The sequence below is a fragment of the Aristolochia californica genome, unplaced genomic scaffold (genome assembly GCF_029961685.1).
Source record: "Aristolochia californica isolate CCGP_79_NKW_82.1479 unplaced genomic scaffold, dmAriCali1.0.hap1 SCAF_3, whole genome shotgun sequence".
Lineage (NCBI taxonomy): Eukaryota > Viridiplantae > Streptophyta > Magnoliopsida > Piperales > Aristolochiaceae > Aristolochia > Aristolochia californica.
The window spans coordinates 46,954,701-46,974,453 of record NW_027181992.1 but is presented as its reverse complement, the minus strand read 5'-3'; the positions used below and the strand labels follow the sequence as shown (position 1 = coordinate 46,974,453).

Sequence of the window (19,753 nt, the reverse complement as noted above, 5' to 3'; positions counted from 1 at the left end):
GAAATTAGGCCGTAAACCTCTCCCAGTGCAAAATCTCCGGCCAATTTGTTGGATTCGAGGATTTGGTTCCCCGTTGAGATTTAGTAGGCGGCCTATTGAGTCTGTTTTGAACCTACGGAAAAAGAAAAGAATTTGGTGATTATTATTTTTAAAAATAGTTAGTGTAAAAGATATTTTTATTATTATTTTATTTATATTAATTATATTTGAAATAATAATTATCAAAATTTTTATTTTTTATTTTTAGGGTGTATTTAGAACCTATATGAGAATTTGATTATTATTATTTTAAAAAAAGTTAGTAAAAAAATTAATTATTATTTTATTTTTATTAACTATTTTTAAAATTAATAATTATCAAATACTTATATTATTTTTTTATCTAACGTTCCAAACATACCCTTCAAATTTTTTTCGATTCTCCCAGTTTGGTCACCGGATCAGCGAGTACGATTGAGCCAGCCGGTTAACTATTAACAAGTGTCTTACCATACAAAACACGTGGCTAAATGGCCATTTGACGGCTTTTGCGTGCGTGGAGTGAGTCGGGACTCGGTCGTTCATTATCGCTGTTTATTGCGTGCACGTTTTCGTTATAAAAATGGAAGCGCCACGGAAGAAACGCTTGGACTCGGAAGCTTCTATCCATTTAATCATTTTGACTAATTATCATTACGCCGCCGCCAATGAGATGGTAATCCTCCGCCTAATCATCCCTATCGTCCACGTCATCCTTATTTGAGTTTTATACTCTTCCAGAAACGTGCTCGCCAAGTCCACCTTCACAAAATTATTCATTGCCCACAATAACCTTTTCTTTCCTAAATATTACATCTATATAAAAGTAATATGACAAACAATGAGTGAGGCTACGGGTGAGGGTATTTTGGGAATTAAATGTTACAAACAGTAGGCACCATGGATGACCGAGTCTCCAAGATCCAAATGCTTGGAAACTTCCCCGGGTTCGGACTTCTGTAAAGTCAATAAATCCGGTTTTCTGCTATTTTTAATTGTTTGCTCTTCCTCTCTCTCTCTCTATATATAGAAGACGAAGCCATGAAGGTCTACTCAGACATAACGAAGATCTCCGCATTAAAATCCCTCCTCTGCGTTCTGGATTCTACTCTTCTCAACTCCACTGGCAACCCTGCTTCCGTCGAGATCACCCATTGTTTCTTCCTCAATCATGGAGTTGAACGAAGCCTTGATGAAGGTGGCTTTGTTCTTGCTCGTTCAAGCCCTCGTTTACGCCATCCTCACCAACTCCTCCAACGTCTTCTCCAAAAAGATGAGGTCCGTTAGCTTCAGAACCGTCCGGTCTGTCAGCATGCGCCGGCTTCTGGCGGCCCTTTCCGATGTGCCGGCTGGCGGAGAGGTCTCCCCTTCCTCAGCCAATTCACTTTCACGGCGGACAAGCAGAGATCTCACGGCTGAAACGAATCTCAAAAACTAGTTTCTGGACTGTAGAGTTGTTAGACAGATTCTTTCTTCATTCTTTCTCTTATTGATTCTTTCGTTGATTTGGTGAATGTCGTCTGTTACATTCAATGTCTGCTTTTATTGTCTTTCTCTGTTCAATCTCTCTCCTAGTTTTCAGCAGGAGCAAGATGGACTTGTATGCAATTTTTTTTAAAGAAAATTTATGTAGTTCTGGTTAATATTTTATCTGCTTGCTTCCGTTTGTTCTGGAAATATTATGGCTGCCACTTATGGGTCATAATTGATCCCCAAATACATAGAAACATGAAGAATCAAAGAGTGCAAAACTGGGTTAAGCTCCTGGATCATTTTGCCTTCAACCATTACTTTTCTCTTAACAATTCTTCAACCATTATACGGATATTTACAACTAGATCTAGCAAAGTTTTCCTTGGGTAGGAAATCGCAGTTCTGGAGCAGAGGCCCAGAGCACTGAGCAGCATTTTTTATTCTCTCAGAGACATTTCGAGTGCGTAAATGAGGATCATAGACATCACGAAAACATGGCAAAACTATATCCATTGATCTGTGACTCTAAGATTCACCCATGAACGATCTCTCCCTCGTCAAATCCGTCACCTCTAACTTGCAGATTTGTTTCAGATGAATCTGATTAAATTTGGAACTAGGCAAGCCGAGTCAAAGGGAGAAATTCAACCTTTTTTATTTTAATCGAGTCTTTCCCCGAATCTCGAATTTTCGTGCGCTAGACGAAGCAGAAGAGATGAATCAAAGGCGGCTGTAACAACAAATCCAAATTATGAAGGGTTATCGGCACTGAAGAAAGTCCAAATCTTCTCGGCGTCCCTCCCGCCATGAATGCCAGCACTGTATACAACTTGTCGCAGTCAAGGAGGCGGCGGCCAAAGGCTCTTGGGTTTTACCGTCAAGGACAGCTACCGCCTCCTTCTCCCTTCAAACTTGTTCCAGAATATCTGCTTAACTTCTTCTCTGACATTATTTTCTGCTCTGACATTAAACATATTTTTGAATCATCTGCTTAACATCTTCGATCACAAGCCACGCTTTGTGACCCCCGATCACATCTTCTTTCATTTCTCCGTCTTTCCAGATCTGTAAGCATCCAGTATTTTTATTTGGAACCGATATCTCATCAGTAACCATTGCCAACAAACAAGAAACAGAGACGACTTTCAGAAGATTAAAACTTCAAATTTTACTTACCTGGATAGTCGGCATTTTCTGAACGTGTCATTGGTAAACCCAATTGTCAACAGAAATAGGTAAAAATCATTATAATAATAGATGGAAGAGATTGAAATCGAAACTAATTATAAAAACTGCAATGCAATTCGACATACGGAGATGTTTCCTCTCTTCACCAGAGATTGAGGAACGCTGTTCACATCCACGGAATAGAATCTCACTCTGTAAAACAAATAAAAGTTAGAAATCGTAATTCCACTGTATCTTGGTCGATCGGAAGCATGGATTCGCGATCCGGTGAGTCCAGCCTTTGGGCTTCTGGCAAGGCTACAACTCTATCTGCCTGATTCGACTCAGATTTCAGGAAAATAAAAAAAAAATGGTAAAATCTAATCCTCCTTGCTCTTTTTTGGGAGATTAGCAGATCTAATACTTAATTTACTGATAGAAATTTTTCTTACTTGCCAGAGTACTCCGCTGCCAGTTTCTCCAATTTAGGCTTCAAGTAAATGCATTTTCTGCACCAAGAAGCGATCCTGAAAATTCAAATCCAACAAGAATTAAATTTGCAGGGATTAAAGAGCCTCCGAAGAACAAATCTATTCAATATTTTTTTACGAACAATGACAATAAAGCTTTTCCATCTTGTCCATACTCCATTGTAAGAATGCCGTTTTACTTCAATATGGGAAGAAAATCGCTTTATATCTGGCTTTGTTCTGGTACAAATGTTGAAATTCTTCCGAGAAGCGAGAAGCGAGAAGGTGTTTCAGTTATCAATCCTCGAGCTCCGGGAGAAAATTGAAAATATCGAAGACGAAGATTAAAAGAGGAATGAGCAGTGAAAAATGAAAAGGAGATCGACAGACCAGTCGATGAGAATCGGCTGCGAGAGCTCTTGAGCTTGCTGAAGAACCTCATCCAAGTGATCGTCCCCTGTTATCGGCTCCAATTCTACAGATGCCGGTCTCGAAATCTCTTGCCAAAACGCCTCTGCTTTCACCGACCTCCTCGATACATTTGCCTCACTCTTTCTCCGATCTCTTTCCAGATTATTAGAAAATCCAGAGCTGAAAACCGAAACGGAACAGCAAACGTTGGCCGAACTTTGGTCCCTGCGCTGGAATTCTCTGTAGAGAATACGAGAATTTGTAGCTAAAACTGACATAATTGCGTCTCGAAGGAGCAGAGGAGGGCGTATGAACGGAGATTATAACGACGAGCTGCAAGGAAATTGGGAGATAAGCATTTTTCTGAGATATTTGGTAGAATTTACAGTGACGACGAGCGAGTTCGGAAGATCGGAGAGAAAAAGCAACAAAAGCTTAGCTTATCCACTAGGGCACGAGAAGGGCTGGTGGTGGCCCCCTCTGAATACAAATATCTTCTATTATTCTTTTTAATATATATTAATTTATTAAATTTATACTTCCATTTTAAAAATGAGGGAATTGCCATCATCTAACTTTATCCTCTTCTCGAATATATTTTATTTATAATAATATCATTCTTTTATATATTTACAATAATACTATTATCTTCATTTTACCATTAATTTTGATGAATATGAAATAATCAAATTAAAATTATTTAATCCAATTTTTTATAGCTGAATACCTAATCTTAGATCATAATCAAAGTTATATATTAAGTTCATAATATGGTTAAATTAAATCAAAATTATATATTTTAATTATTTATTTTTTATGTGATAAAAAAAGATAGAATATAAAATACCCTTTATTTAGAAATAGCATATGAGTAAAAAACAAATATAAGGTCATTAAAAGAGTAATATTAATTATTATTAATTTTAATAATCCAATATAGCTTTAAAAAATAATTACAAGCTATCAAACTTCAATTAACCAACTAAAAATCCAAGATGTATTGATTGTGATAATTTAGCATCACACTATTTAAAATTATATATAGTTGAATGTAATTTATTGTCAGAGGCAGTTCCGGTCCACCTCTCTTAATTAGGTTGGTTTTTTGCACTTAAATGACTAGTCTTTTAGGTTGTATTGGCAAGCCTTTTCTCGATATGGTTCTACAAATAAGTCGACAAAGCTCAGACGATAAAGTGTTACTTACGACAGGAGAGACGAAGATACGTCATTGGAATAAAATGTAAATTCAAAGTAACTAAAAATATATAATTGTTTTTTATTTATATAAATTTTTTTGATAGTGAGAATTTAGTTATTATTTTAAAAAGTGTACTATTTATAAGAGTTTTTTTAACTTTATTCTATTAATAAAAATATAATTATCTGAATTTCATAATAAAAAAATCATTAAGATAAGAAAAATATCAAATGAATATCCGTAAGAGAAAATAAAATTGACGTTATTTAATTGAATTCAATAGAAATAAAAAAATGCTAAGCTGAGAATGAACTTAGGTTATATTATATAATTAAGCATTATTAATCATATTTTTATCTTAAAAAAATAATTTTTTTTCTATATTCTGTTTATATTTCAAAATAATAAAAACAGGCAAACTACTATCAGGAATATTCAGAATAATAATGTCTGAAATTTCCCATTATCCTGAATTCGGAATTTGTATTCCGAGACGATCGACAGAGCAGATTGACCGTACACTTGGTGGTCCTCGTCATTTTAGTTAAAAAAGCCACGAGGCGAGGAAAAACGCACCTAGGAAAGCAGCGATCAATAATTCTGTTTTTGGGAATTGAAGTACAGCCCAGTGGGAGTTGAGACCTGTTAATCGGAAATGGCTTCGTCGAAGACACTGAGGAAGCTTGAGGTTGTCTCGCCCGTGCCTGCTGATATTGATATTGCCAATTCAGTTCAGCCTTTCCACATCTCTGAGATCGCGAATGAGCTCAACCTCAAGCCAGAACTTTATGACCTGTATGGAAAGTACAAGGCCAAGGTAATCGGACTACGGGAGTCTATAGTCTTACTTATGTGTGTGTGGTGTATTTTTATTTATTTTTGGCTGTGTTTTATTGTTCTATTACTTTATTTTCGGTTATTGGTTGAATATTACGATCGTTTGGTGTTGTACGAGTTGGTTCTTTCCATCCACCCTTCCCCCCAAAAAATGGTTCTAGATGATGAATATTCTGGTTGTATGATGTTGTGGGATTTGGTTATTTTTCCCTTTCTGTGAACTGAGGTTCTGGATAGGCTGATGATGCGGTTCTTTCTATCTTTAGCGGTTTGCTTATTGACTTAAGATTCTGTTTCTGGTATACCAGGCGATTCGATGGTGGAAAGTGTGGATCTTTTATTTCTACCCACTTGGATATGCAGGCTTGCTGATTTGGATTTTGTGGTTGTAGGTTTTGTTGTCAGTGCTGGATGAACTCGAAGGTTCTGCAGATGGATACTACGTGGTCGTTGGAGGCATCACTCCAACGCCTCTTGGAGAAGGGAAGTCTACTACCACCGTTGGGCTTTGTCAGGCACTCGGAGCTTTTCTTGAAAAAAAGGTGATTTTCTCTGGCTTGTTTCTGGGTTCTTATTAAGCTGGCCTAGTTTTTCTTTAATGACATTATGATGGTTTCCTCTTTGTTGGATGACCACTGAAAGACCTACTGTCTATTTGATCTGCTGATCTTATTTGTTTTTGAAGGTTCCAAAGCAAGTAGTACATAAGTTCCTTTCTTATTTTCGTAGTTGTTATTTATGTACTGTAGAGCATACGGCGAAGTTCATTTTTTTTTAGATCCTGGTTTAGTTGTGAAAATTCTTTCATCATTCATCCAGGTAAGTTTGCAAATATGGTTCTAGGCATTTGATAATAAGCTTCTTTTTTTTTTTTTCTGAGAAAAAAAGGAGCTTATTATCAAATGCCTATAACCATAATAAGCTTTGGTAACTGTTTTTTATCTAATCAAAAGAAATTTGCTTCAAATGGCAGATAATATGGTGATGTTACTTGGCACCTTTCCTTTTGGAAAAATGCTATAGTGAGTAGAGAAGATTGTTAACACTAATTCATCGGCAAGTCCTGGTTCAACATGAAAGTCTTTCAAGATTAATGATTTTAACTTGGAACCCTGACTGCACGAGCAGAGATATAATCAGCCTCTTGTCAATTATATAGTTAAGTTTATTTACACAATAAAATCATTGAAAACTTGTAATTTGCTGTTCCTTCCCAGTTTTTTCAATTGGAAGGTTGAGTTTATTTTGACTAGAGCTACGATGCAAAGGGATAATACTGGAAACTTTTCATTCCATGGGGTTTGCACCTTTAGAAAAAGAAATATGTTGTCATCATGGGATTCGTATGATTAAAATATTACTTTTTCACTCACTAGCTTTAGTCTTGAAGAGTAAAAATGATGAAACATCTTTTGTTAGATATAGAAATTCTACTATGCTATATCAGATTGTCCTTTCTGACATGAATGATATCATGTAAACAACCTCCTGGTTTTCCTTGGAAAAGATATTCATGATCAATTGATAATTGCTTTTGGTTTACATGATTAGGTTGTGACCTGCCTCCGTCAACCATCTCAAGGCCCCACTTTCGGGATTAAAGGAGGTGCTGCGGGTGGAGGCTACAGCCAAGTGATTCCAATGGATGAATTTAATCTTCATCTTACTGGTGACATCCATGCCATAACTGCTGCTAATAATCTTCTTGCTGCTGCAATAGATACTCGTGTCTTCCACGAAGCCTCGCAATCTGACAAAGCCCTATTTAACCGTTTGTGCCCTCCTAACAAGGAGGGCAAGAGAACTTTTGCTGATGTTATGCTCAGGCGCCTCAAAAAGCTTGGCATTGAAAAAACAAACCCTGGTGATCTAACCCCTGAGGAGGTTAAGAAGTTTGCTAGGCTTGATATAGATCCGGATTCTATCACTTGGAGAAGAGTTATGGATGTTAATGACCGGTTTCTACGAAAGATCACAGTTGGGCAGGGCCCTGAAGAAAAGGGCATGGTAAGAGAAACTGGCTTTGACATATCAGTTGCAAGTGAGATTATGGCTGTCTTGGCGCTAACAACTTCTCTTGCTGACATGAGGGAGAGACTTGGAAGAATGGTGATAGGAAATAGCAAGTCGGGTGAGCCAATTACAGCCGATGATCTTGGTATTGGAGGTGCATTAACTGTTTTGATGAAAGATGCCATTAATCCAACCTTAATGCAAACTCTGGAGGGAACCCCAGTACTTGTTCACGCGGGTCCATTTGCAAACATTGCCCATGGAAATTCTTCAGTTGTGGCTGATAAAATTGCCTTGAAGCTTGTAGGATCGGGAGGGTTTGTGGTTACTGAGGCTGGATTTGGTGCAGATATTGGCACGGAGAAGTTTATGAATATAAAATGCAGGTATAGCCGGTTAATGCCTCAATGTGCAATTATTGTAGCAACAATAAGAGCTTTGAAGATGCATGGGGGTGGACCTGATGTAGTTGCTGGGAGGCCTCTTGACCATGCCTATTTAACAGAAAACGTGGCACTTGTGGAGGCTGGTTGTGTGAACCTTGCTCGACATATTGCTAATACTAAGCAGTATGGAGTTAACGTGGTGGTGGCAGTGAATAAGTTTGCAACAGATTCTGATGCTGAACTTAATGCAGTTAGAAATGCAGCATTAGCAGCAGGGGCTTTTGATGCCGTTGTATGCACTCATCATGCTCATGGCGGAAAGGGAGCGGTCAGTAAAGTTTGCCTTATTTACTCTCTTTCTCTCTCTTTCTCTGTATGTTGGTAGTCGGAGGCACTGAGATTGAGACATTCTTTCACCATTTTCCAGGTTGATCTTGGGATTGCAGTCCAGAAAGCATGTGAGAGTCAGAAAGAGTCACTGAAATTTTTGTATCCTTTAGACATTGGTATCAAGGATAAGATTGAGGCAATAGCAAAGTCCTATGGTGCCAGTGGTGTGGAGTATTCGGAACAGGTGAAAGACACCTTCTCTTATATTTTTGTTTTTTTGTCCTACCTAACTGTTCTTATACAAGTGTTGAAGAAACTTAAGAGCTAAATCATAAGACGACCAAATCGGGTCTGCTCAATCCACTTGATAAGTTGATAATGCAAAGACAATGCAGCTTTTCTTTGAACCCAGTTTTTTCCATTGTCAATCAGACAGTTGATCCCAGAGCACAGTTTGGTTCAACTTTTTCTGACCAGAAGATATTTTAAACAAAGAACACTCTATATTTAAGTGTCTACAAATACAAATAAATGTTGTAAATGGTTTGTATTACTTTTGCATTATTCTTTCAAGCTTATTATGCAACACCGATAAATGGGTTTGAAATTGTATCTCTGTATCTTCTTGTTTTCTCAATTGGTGGAATGGAGGTGAAAGCATGGGATTAAACTTTAAGAGATGTTTACTCAGAGTAAATCAGAAATTTGGACCAAGAGAAGCTTTTCAGCTTGACAAGTATGAGTGCTTAACTGAAATTTTTAAGCAGACTTAATTTAGTGCCAATAAGTCCGTCTCAAGTTATGTTGTGTACCTATATTTTTAGTTGCATTATTCTACTGCCTTGGTGAGTTAGAAAACAGCTGCGAATGCTCTTTCCTTAAACAGATGTTGGGAATTCTTTCTTATTTGCTTTCTGCATTGCTGTGTCACATTTCAACCACAATGTTAGATCCTGACACAAATCTTTACTTTCATGTAGGCTGAGAAACAGATTGAGATGTACAGCAGGCAAGGCTTTGGTAACCTACCCATCTGTATGGCTAAGACCCAGTATTCATTTTCACATGTTCCTTCACAAAAGGGTGCACCAAGTGGTTTCATCTTGCCCATCAGGGATGTCAGGGCCAGTATTGGAGCTGGGTTCATATACCCACTAGTTGGTACCATGAGTACAATGCCCGGCCTTCCCACTAGACCTTGTTACTTCGACATTGATGTCGACCTTGCCACCGGAAAAGTTCTTGGTCTTTCTTGAATTTTCATGTGTTTATAATTTTAGACTGATGATAATGAGCCTTTTAATTGTTTTATGCCCCTTCGAGGCTCAACAATTGCAGCATCCGTTGTTGTATCTTTCATGGACTAAAAGCACAAAGAAGGATAAATTAGCTTGGTTGCTTCTAGTTCTTATAGTTCTATTCAAGAATGTGTAGCGGATGTATATGTGCCAAATAAAAGATATAAAACTAATTGTTAAGAAATAGTCCTACATGAATTAGTGAGTACAAAGATCTTGAGTTTATTAGTTAAAATTTTTTTTTTTAAGTTGGTTAATCATATTGGGATAACCCTTAGACCCAATTTCACATGGTATCAAAGTAGGTATTCATATCTGGGCATCCATTCAAATTAGGGCATCTTATAGCCTATGCAAATGATAACCCGATCAATGCCTCATGTATGATAAAAATCAGTTTTTCTATTGAGAATCGGCTTGGTGACCCAAAAATCAAAGTTGGACCGGTTTGAGCTAGGTTGGGTTGTGGGAGCTAAAGGTAGGATTTGGAGCGATTCTACCCCTTGATCTGACTTGGTAATCTCCTAAGGCGAGTTAACTCACCAGTTACAAGTTGACACACCTAATAAAAACCCCATTCAGGTTCGGGTTAGATGACCATCAGCAACTCAAAGTCGTTCGACTCAGACTTGCCGAGTAAAAAACTATGACAAAACCCCATTTGGGTTCCGGTTTGATTTATATGGATAGAAATGGGTTTTGGGTCCGATGCCTTCAGCAGCTCAAGTCACGCTGCCCACGTTCCACCTTCATGATGTATCTGCTCGCTCGTGACATTTCACGCGAAACCAAACCGGTATGAATTGTGAACCACGGTTCACGACCCTGACCGGCTGGTCCCATGGTGGCGGCGCTTCGTGTTGCGTATAACTCGAACATGTTATAGGAAAAACAGAAAAGCGTGTCTTCCAGTAATTTGGGCGCCAAGAGGAGAGTAAATTGAATGTTTGGGATTTGAACTTTAGACTTTTAGGAGGATGCGAGATCCATTCGAAGTCGAAAGAGAGATAAGCAGACTGTCAGATACTACGTAATTCCTTTTCGAAAGCTCAGATTTTGAGGAGAAGATTATACTGGTGGATTGTCAAGGCAGATATCTAGCTCTTTGCCATGGCTAAGGCGTCTTCGTCTTCGTCCCCGACTTCTTCGTCTCCTTTCCCTTCGCCCTCTCCTTTGTTAACCGCTCAAGCATGCGTCGCTGTCCCCGCTAAAGTATCGAAGCTGAATGCTAATTCTAACTCTTCTCAGACGGGCAAGGCCCAAGAAACCCATATTCCTCAAACTCATGCGGCGCCTCCTCAGGGTCTCGTCTACTCCATCCCCGCCACAACTGTCAATCGCGCTTTCCCTCTGCAGGCCGTTAGGCCTCAGTCGTCCGATCAATTGGTCGCCGTAGCGAATCTGGGTAGAAGTCCTCCCATCCTGCCTTACCCAGCACCAGCTCGCTCGTTCAACTATCCCGCCGATCACTCGATGCGTCCACCAACTCATCAAAATCTACCGAGGCAGCCTGTGGGCGTGCCAAATTCCGGTCCTCCGAGGACAATTCCCCCGCCCCAGAACTCGAAGGTTTGTTATTTTGCTACATTTGTTACCTGAACCTCCATCTTTTAAGTACAATTTCTTACTTCATGCATCTTTACATGCTCTAGCCAAATCTGGTTCCGACTATTACTTCAATCACGGAATATCAGATGAGGTAATTTTTATTTTTATATTAGTTTTTGTTACTGCTACGGTTTTTATTACTTCTGACATTTTGCTGCAGGGATAAAAGTAGAGATGATTCTGTCGTGACTATTCATCGTCGGAAGGTTAGGAGTTCCTTCTCACTCGTTCTTTTCTTTATGTCGATGACATTCAAAAACGTTTGAATAAGTTTGCATATCAGGAACTACTGTTTAGAGTTGTGGTAAATCTATTTTTGTTTATCCACTTATTATTTTATGTGGTAGGCGTAGGTATATGTTTTTTATTGCGTGTTGATTCTCTCAATTTTTTCATCACAAAACTAGGAATATTTTTGAAGGCCGAAGTGTGAACATTTCAGGGAGCTTGCTTGTCATTACGGAGTGTAATTAAGCTGTTTGGGTGTTCATAATGGTACACACTTCTGATTAGTAAAAAATGACATCATAATCCGGTGGTCATCAAATATGTGTAGAATGGGAAAAGAAAGAAAGAAAGAAAGAAAGAAAGAAAGTGGCTGGTGGAAGGGAAGATCTGTTTCTGTCCTAGACTTTCCTCTTATCTTAAAATTATTGTCCCCTTCGTTGATTATTACCAACACTGCAGTTTCCCCATTTCATTGGCATTACTTAAAAGTACTGCCTTATTAAGTTATGGAACCCATGTATTTCATATCAATTCCAAATATGTCAGTAAACATTATTTAACTACTCAAGGAAAGAAGTTAACATTGGTCTGACAGGATAAATATTGGCCTATTCCTTCATTAAACTTCCTCTGGCCTTATGTTATTTTGGTGAGGAAGAGGATATCTTAGCTGCTACTAGATGACTACAAGTAATAAAACTATGTTATATCACACTAGATTACATTGGAAGCTGTTTCTTGATTTAGTGGCTTGGTCTTTCCACTGTGTCTTTTTGTTATATTTTTTGGGATGACCTATGGAATTAAGCTTTATCTTCTTGCAGTTGATGTTAACAAACCTCTGACTCTTGTATGTGTAGGTTAGATTATCAGATGGTGGCTCAGGGTCACTTTATGCACTTTGCCGATCATGGGTACGAAACGGTTGGCCTCAAGAATGCCAGGTTCTTTCATTGCCACATCTTGGGTACTTTTTTGTCATATTTCATAAATGTTTATTGACTAATAAATTTAGAAATTCTTAATCTTTTCTTTCTACTCCTTTTCGGGGAGCAGTCACTACAATACATGGTATCGTTCTTTATGAAATAGCATTGAACTTGTCGTCGTGTCAGTGACTGAAGTTGAAGTTGTTATGATAGCCTATTAAGAATGCATGTGAGGCAACTCTAATAATAGATAGAATGAGAGTTCCTTGATATGAGTGCTTCAAATACTAGGAATTTCAGGGTTGTCATTACAAAATTTACTTTTAATTTTGTTAAACCTGTCCCTACTTTGGCTTGTAAATTTCTCTCTCTTTCTCTCTCTATGTTTCTGTTCGCCTGTGTTTTATGTTTCTATTTTGCCTATTTTGCAGTCTGTGTTCGAAAGTTGTACTACTCATTCATAATTGTCTTGTTAAAAGAACTAATCACACTATTATTTTTATACGTTGATTTCTTATTTTTTTGGTAGGAGTCAGGAAAAATAAGATGCTCATTTTTTTGTTTTACTTTCTTCTTCTTCTTCTACTACTACTACTACTACTACTACTACTACTTCATACATTGGCCATGGATTAAAGTTTGATGGTGATCTTTTTCATCTGAGTATTATTTTTTCTTGCAGCCACAGTTAAGTGAAGGTAGAAAAGTTCTTCCAAGACCCTTTCTTGCTAGCAGCAAGGACATAATGCTAGAGGAAAATGAGGGTGATGATCAATATGATGCAGAGTCTGGCAAAGGAGGGGTATGTTCCTGACTTGCAGTAGTGCAGTTAGGCTGCATTTTATAACATATTGTTTTACTGAACTAGTGTAGAAGAGTTTTCCATCCTTTTCGCCCCCTATTGGTTACTGCACTCTTATATAATTTACATCCTTTTCCACACAAAGCAAACACTTTGCACGCATCTTATCATAACTTCAATTTATTTTCACCTTCCAAGCTGTTTGTATGGCTTTGCTTTGTGAGTCTTTTCCCTCACCTCCAAGGTAATCTGAGCAAACATCACCTGCATCTTTGGGTTCTCTTAGGTTTGCGATTGGTCGACCTTCTTAAATTGTTATAAGGAGGAGGGGTGAGAATGTGGGGGCTTCTTGATTTTTCTGTTATGGTGTGGATACCATGTGGGACATCTTGGCTTATTAAAAATAAGCAGCAAAATTGTGTTGTCTCTTATTTTATTTTTAAAGGTGTTGTCTCTTCACCTATTCAAAACCCAATCTGTCGTTGAGCGTTGGCAAGTATTTGACAAAAGAGCTTTGCACTGTGCAATTGCTTTGAACTATTTTTTATTTGCTTTAAAAAGGGAACAATGCACTAAATGATGTAAATGAGCTTCTGATTATGGTATGCAGATCTAATTGGCCTTACCAATGAGGTCACATGAATTCAATCTCCATCAAACACACAGCAAGAGACCCATCTCAAATGCATTGTATATTTATGTTTTTCACATGAAATCAATTAAAAGGCAAATGTCTTTCACCCATCATGAGAGCTCTTTTCATTATATGAAATGAAAGTGCATTTGGCCTCACCATTGGTTACTACATATTTGCAATATATACTTTTGGAATATTGATAGAAAGAGGGGTGAGAGTGAGAGGAGAAGAGGAGAAGAGAGGGAGACGATTTTGGAGTAGAGCGTAAGCTCTGGATTGGGGAAAAGCACGAGCCCCCTAATCCCTCTTATTCCTTAAGTGATTTGAGGAAAAAAACCCTCTACCCCTCACACATGTATACCTTATATCTATATATGTATACAAGTCCAAAAATCATGAAAATTGGACCATAGACACACCTACACTTCCTGAAACTATTAGTACTCTCCTTAATACAATCAGATCTATGTGAAAGGACCAAACTACCATTTTCAGTATATTTATCAATACTTCACCAGAGAAAGCAACTAGTTTGCATGTATCCAACCATCAATTAGATTTATTTTCACCTTTCAAGCTGTAAAGCAAATATGTTACCTCTCACTTTTGGTTCATGGAGGTGCACTGAGATGGCAATTTATCTCCAGCATGTAGGTTCTGTTGAGGATTTATCGGCTCAAGATTTGTTGAAAGAGCACATAAAACGTGCTAAAAAAATTCGAGCACGGTATGTTTTCTTGTCTTAGTCATTTAAAACCTCATAAGCTTGCTTTTCACATACTTGAAATTTTTGCAAAAATTATCAGCTTCTATAATATCAATCTGAGGACTTCTTGTCTCTATTTGTTGGAAGTAGGTATTCAGCAGCCGTAGTCAGTTTGAGTATGTTTACTATATACTTCTTTTAATAAAAAAATATTACCTGATTGGCTATTGACTAGATAAAAATTCTCTCTTTTGAATAAATTTTGCCAAAATGTTGCTAGATGTAAAGGATTTTCATTCATATCATATTTAATTTGTTTATCCCAATCACTTTGGCTTTCATGTAGATTGTTAATGTGAGTATAAGTCCTGCAACCAGTATGATTTGGGATTTGTTAGGTTTATAAGTTGGGTAAAATGCTTCCTTGGGATGCTAGTCATTTTTGGATAAATTGGGCACGATTTATAATGTATCGGAGCTAGGTCTGAACATAATCTCTAGCCTGTTATATATAACATGTATCAAGTTTGTTTATCTGTTTGTTTTATTTGGCTTGAATGTGAGAGGAAGTGTTAGTAGGTGTGAAAGTCACACATTTGGTATGATTTGGAATTTGCATGGTTTATAAGTTGGGTTAAAGCCGCTAGAAGAGCTCATTATTTTACAATTTATTGGGGTCAATTTAGGAGAATCTTCTCTATAAATGAAGGTCAGCTGATGAGATTTTAGGGAGTGGTTTGTTTGTGACTCTAATATGGCTGGCACTATTTGGATGCTAATTTTAGTTTTGCCAGCTCAATAAGTGCAGGATTTGGTTAGAGACTTGCACCTTGTTTGAAGTAGTGGACTGTATAGCATATATGAGTATTTGTTGTGGCGCAATTAAGAGGCAATCAGTGCAAGTCTAAACCCTTGATTCATCTTTGCTTTTGAATTTGCTTTCTTTCAGAAACCAATCAGATTGTGTTCTTCCTAAATCTCCTGTGGTGGCACTGGCATGTTTTCTTGTATAAAACCCATTTGGGTCCCATGGATTCATGTTTCTGGATGCTGTGGATTAAATCTTTGCATTAAATTTTTCTGGATTCATGTTGGGGGATTTGTTCAATTGGTGGGAGTATCTTTCTGGGAGAAGAGAAAAGGGGGAGGGGGTGATCAATATTCTAAAGATTTATCTGATGTAGGACCTTCTTGGCAGTCTTGCAATTTGACACGAAGAATATAAGTAGGGATTCATGTCAATTGTATGGCCCAGCCACCCTCTCTTAAACTGGACCTGATATTCTTTTGTAAATCCTTTTGGGTTGGAAAATTGATGATAGGGGTTTGTGTGTAATTAGCCTAGTATTTTATCTTCTTCTGCTTGGTCCAAAAGGCACCCAGTGATTTTAGTTTGAAATAAAATATCAAAGATGTGCTAATGTCTAAGACAGAGCAAAACATCATTCTTGGAGTGGCACCAAAGAAAGTATCAGCTTTGGAATTACTGTGTTCAGATTGTAAAGTGAAGCTGATACAGTTTAAGATTCAGTTACAGATAAAGGATCTTTGTATTTCATTCTATTCAATTCTTGGTTATGCATGAATTTAAATAGATATGAAATTACAAGCTGACCTTTGTTCAGTATCAGTGATTAGGGTGCAATCGTCCAGCCACTTGATACAGGAGCAATATCTTTTGTGTGTGGTCAAATCATGCCTTGTTGTCATCCAAAGAGAGTTGATTACGCTTTTTGGGGGTTGTGATTTTGTGAACCTTGGGACTTGCTGAACCAAGAGTAGTAGATATTTAATTTCTGAACCTTCTCATGGCTAACATTGAGTTATCTCTACAGGCATTTTTCTAATTTTCTGTAGATATATAAAGTATTCCCTGTGTTCATGTGATTAACATTGGGCATGGCTATTGTGGCATGCTTCATGCTGGTCCTTGTCTATAAGAGACTTCAAACAGAAATGGGGTGGCTCAGTGCGGTATCTAAAATGTTGGCAAATGATGCCTGCAGGAAAGCTTCTCTGCAAGACCCTGCTGGCAGCTCAACGACTTGCATATTGCCGTTTCATCACTCAAAGATGAACTGTAAAAATTAGCATCCAGTTACTATGATGACATTTATTTTGGTAAAAACTGTATTGTTAAAGTTGAGCTGGCTCCTCCAAAAATGTCCCATTTACTATGATGACATCTATTTTGGTAAAAACTGTGTTGTTAAAGTTGGGCTGGCTCCTCCAAAAAAGTCCCATGTACTATGATGACATCTATTTTGGTAAAAACTGTATTGTTAAAGTTGGGCTGGCTCCTCCAAAAATGTCCCATTTACTATGATTAGATTTTTTCAATCCGAAACCAATATGAGATTCTCCCATACACAACAACTTTCACTTTCAAGCAACTAGAAGGTTTTTTTACCCACTAACATTTATCAGATAGGTGCATTCGTTTTTCTATAAAGTATAGAATACGTACACCAGTTGTCTCTATTTTCAAGTTACCCAAAAACTTGACTTTTTGACATACTAGTTCTTCTGCTGCCAGGACATAATTCTGACCAAAGTTAACCACTAATTTGTTGTTCATTTTTTGTATTGATCTGGATGTTTGGTGCAGCAGATTGAGAGAAGAACGCATGAGACGAATACAACCATACAGGGAGAGAGTTTATTCTGTAATTGAAAGGATCCGACGAACTGATGTAGATCCCCCAATGCTTTCTTCTGACATGCTTGGTGTTTTTGGGCACTCTCTTAAACCTCAAACAAGGCAGTGAAGAGTTCTTGACAAGAGGTGAAATCACAACGACAGAAATTCATGGTCAGATATTTGCTCCTGTGGACTTACCACATCGAGGAGGAATAGGTGGCCTCAAAATAGAATGGGCAAAAAAATTCAAAAGATGATTTTTTTTTTTTTTTTTTTATGCAAGTAACAGGGTTTACCACAGAAATACCCAAAGCATTTCTTGCTATTCCTGATGAGCATGCGAATTTGTTGATGCTTTGCTTCTTCCATAGCATCACATGTAGCTAATTAAATAATCCAAGGTGAGCATCACTAGGAAATACTGGAAGCATTGTAAAACTGATATTTTATGTGTGTTACTTTTTACCGTACTAAAAGTTAATATTTGACATGTTAGAGAATAAAAAAAAAAATCTGAGATGCCACAATTGCTTGCATGACATGTTTTCAGAATTTCTTGTCATCAATATTCATTACTGGAGATCTGAATTTGGTCAATGATAGAAGTTCTTTCCCATTATCAAATGGTCCACATTGCTTGACTTGCATATACATAATATAGATAAGATACATAATGTCACAAGAACTTTCATTTACAGAGGAAAGCACACACCCCTTTCATCAAGAAGTAATGAGACGTCTCTGCCTACTAGGTAAATACCCTCTTACAACTAAGAGCTTTCATAGAAGTTTGTAGGTGGACATTCATTGGATCAAATCCTTCTGATCTCAGTCTCATTTATGTGGATCAAATCCTTCTAATCAAATGAGAAGAAAACTCATTTGCTTTATGCTGCAGGTAGGATTAAATAGTTGCCAAGAGGTAATGAATTGCCACCGAGCTGTTCTGCAACTGGGTTTTAATCACTTGTACGTTTTCAATTGGGAGTTTGATATGAAGCACGCAGTTTAAAGCAAGTCAGCACGCAATCTATAGACCCATCACCCATCATTGATGCCTTGGCATTTGACATTGAAACAGGCCCCTAAGGATTCTCTTCTCAGCAATTTGTCTTTTGGACTGCTCTCTCGGGATGTGTCGGTGCGATAGTCTGACAAATCTCTCTATTTAGAGCTTTTGACATTCAGAGTTTGAGGACCCATATCCAAGCTTCTTTGTCGGGACAAAATCCTACTTTGGATCGAAGAACGGACTCCATTTTCTCTCATCTTTTGGAAAAATTTCATAACAGGCAGCAAGTAAAGATTAAATCATCTTTGCTGTTTCTATGGATTTGCTTTTGTGCCATTGTCAGTTCTTTCCTTCAGAATCAAGGTAATCAGAGCAATCATCACATGCAGCTTCGGATTGACTTGTGTAAATTGTTAAAAAGGACGAGAGGCGAGAACGTGGGGCGGTGGAGCTGTGGAGAATGTGAGGCCGCTTCGCCGTTTGTGGTGTGGATACCATGTGGAGAGAGTGGTCCGTTGATTACTAAAAGAAAAGCAGTCAAAGTGTGAACAATCCCATCTGTGCTGCCTTTCTACTCTTTGATTGTTTGCCTCAATGAAGGAAAGCGCAAAGAAATTGATCTAAATCGGCCTTATTGACGATCAAACACCCATAGTTTATTTATGCTGCTCACATGCAATTGATTTTGGCTTTTTTCACAGGTCCAACAGATTCATTAACTCCCACCAGGCCATGCTGCCCTTTCACTCAAGCCACTTTCAGGCTGAGGTAACCACTTAACCACTAACTTTCCATCAAACAGAATTTATATCCATGTGAGCTTTTGGCTGTTCAGACTTTAGAAACTGGAGCACCGACGGGGGTCATATCGTGTGGATTGACGTCGCTGAAATTAGGTAAGATGTGACTTTGTCGTGTTGCAAATTTGCCTTTCAATTGTGGCGGCCTGTGATTTTGATAGGTGGTGGGAAAATTTTCTTATTTAGAGTGGGGAAATAGTTTCTAAAGATGATCTGGAGAGTACCCATTTAAGCGATGGGTCTTGGCATGGGACCGGATAAGACTGAGTTTCTTCGAGATTCACATGAACACATCTCTGATCTTGAGTTGCGGCTCAAAAAATCTCAAGAACATCCTCCTCTGAGTTCCAATTTCATGAAGATTCTGCAACTTTTGTTGTCTTCTCTACATGAACTTGGTTCCGTAAAGACAAGAAATTTATCAAGCAAGGCCAAAGGAATTCGTCCGAAGCAAACATCTCTTACCTGACTTGCTCCTTCCTCATTTACATGATAATTATCTCTCCATTGTTATTAAGTGTAGCAGAGTCGGGTTGGTGAATTCGATTAAAATGAAAACTGCTCTGCTTTTATTCTTTCTTTCTCCAGCAATTACTCCACTCTTGCTTTACTCCCGTCACTTTAAACTAATTCTCGCTAATAATTTAATGGCGCTTTTCTCGCTCTTGTCGGATTCACGGACCACCGGAGCTTCCTCGAAAGGGTAAATTTCTTTAAAAAAAAGAGAAAGAAAAGATAGGAAATGAGAGCGAGCCAAGAAGAATGTTCGGATTTTAAATTGCAGAA

At 37.9% G+C, this 19,753-nt stretch overlaps 4 protein-coding genes across 5 annotated transcripts; 3 read left to right on the top strand and 1 right to left on the bottom strand.

Moving 5' to 3' along the window:
* The first annotated feature begins 1,189 nt into the window (after window positions 1-1,189).
* On the top strand, window positions 1,190-1,456 carry LOC137959646 (uncharacterized). Its single transcript, XM_068807001.1, has one exon. It carries the CDS (start codon window positions 1,190-1,192, stop codon window positions 1,454-1,456), a length of 267 nt encoding a protein of 88 aa, XP_068663102.1.
* Window positions 1,457-1,851: 395 nt separating this feature from the next.
* On the bottom strand, window positions 1,852-3,931 carry LOC137960110 (thioredoxin-like 3-1, chloroplastic). The gene is made up of 5 exons (XM_068807598.1): window positions 3,519-3,931; window positions 3,111-3,185; window positions 2,805-2,871; window positions 2,668-2,685; window positions 1,852-2,556 (listed from the first exon to the last, which is right to left on the bottom strand). Exons 1-5 carry the CDS (start codon window positions 3,815-3,817, stop codon window positions 2,458-2,460), a joined length of 558 nt encoding a protein of 185 aa, XP_068663699.1. The 5' UTR covers window positions 3,818-3,931; the 3' UTR covers window positions 1,852-2,457.
* Window positions 3,932-5,345: 1,414 nt separating this feature from the next.
* Window positions 5,346-9,717, top strand: LOC137959094 (formate--tetrahydrofolate ligase-like). Its single transcript, XM_068806394.1, has 5 exons — window positions 5,346-5,557; window positions 5,970-6,119; window positions 7,129-8,304; window positions 8,404-8,550; window positions 9,287-9,717. Exons 1-5 carry the CDS (start codon window positions 5,396-5,398, stop codon window positions 9,560-9,562), a joined length of 1,911 nt encoding a protein of 636 aa, XP_068662495.1. The 5' UTR covers window positions 5,346-5,395; the 3' UTR covers window positions 9,563-9,717.
* An 872-nt stretch (window positions 9,718-10,589) lies between these two features.
* On the top strand, window positions 10,590-18,073 carry LOC137960387 (uncharacterized). Of its 2 annotated transcripts, XM_068807998.1 has the most exons (8): window positions 10,590-11,173; window positions 11,257-11,303; window positions 11,373-11,418; window positions 12,301-12,384; window positions 13,052-13,171; window positions 14,456-14,535; window positions 17,123-17,907; window positions 18,054-18,073. In XM_068807998.1, the coding sequence occupies exons 1-7, from the start codon at window positions 10,715-10,717 to the stop codon at window positions 17,280-17,282; spliced, it is 996 nt and encodes a 331-aa protein (XP_068664099.1). In that variant the 5' UTR covers window positions 10,590-10,714; the 3' UTR covers window positions 17,283-17,907; window positions 18,054-18,073. The 2 variants fall into 2 exon arrangements, with proteins under 2 accessions (XP_068664099.1, XP_068664100.1); XM_068807999.1 differs by lacking the exons at window positions 17,123-17,907; window positions 18,054-18,073 and adding an exon at window positions 16,521-16,685 and having other exon boundaries at window positions 12,306-12,407.
* Window positions 18,074-19,753: the final 1,680 nt, after the last annotated feature.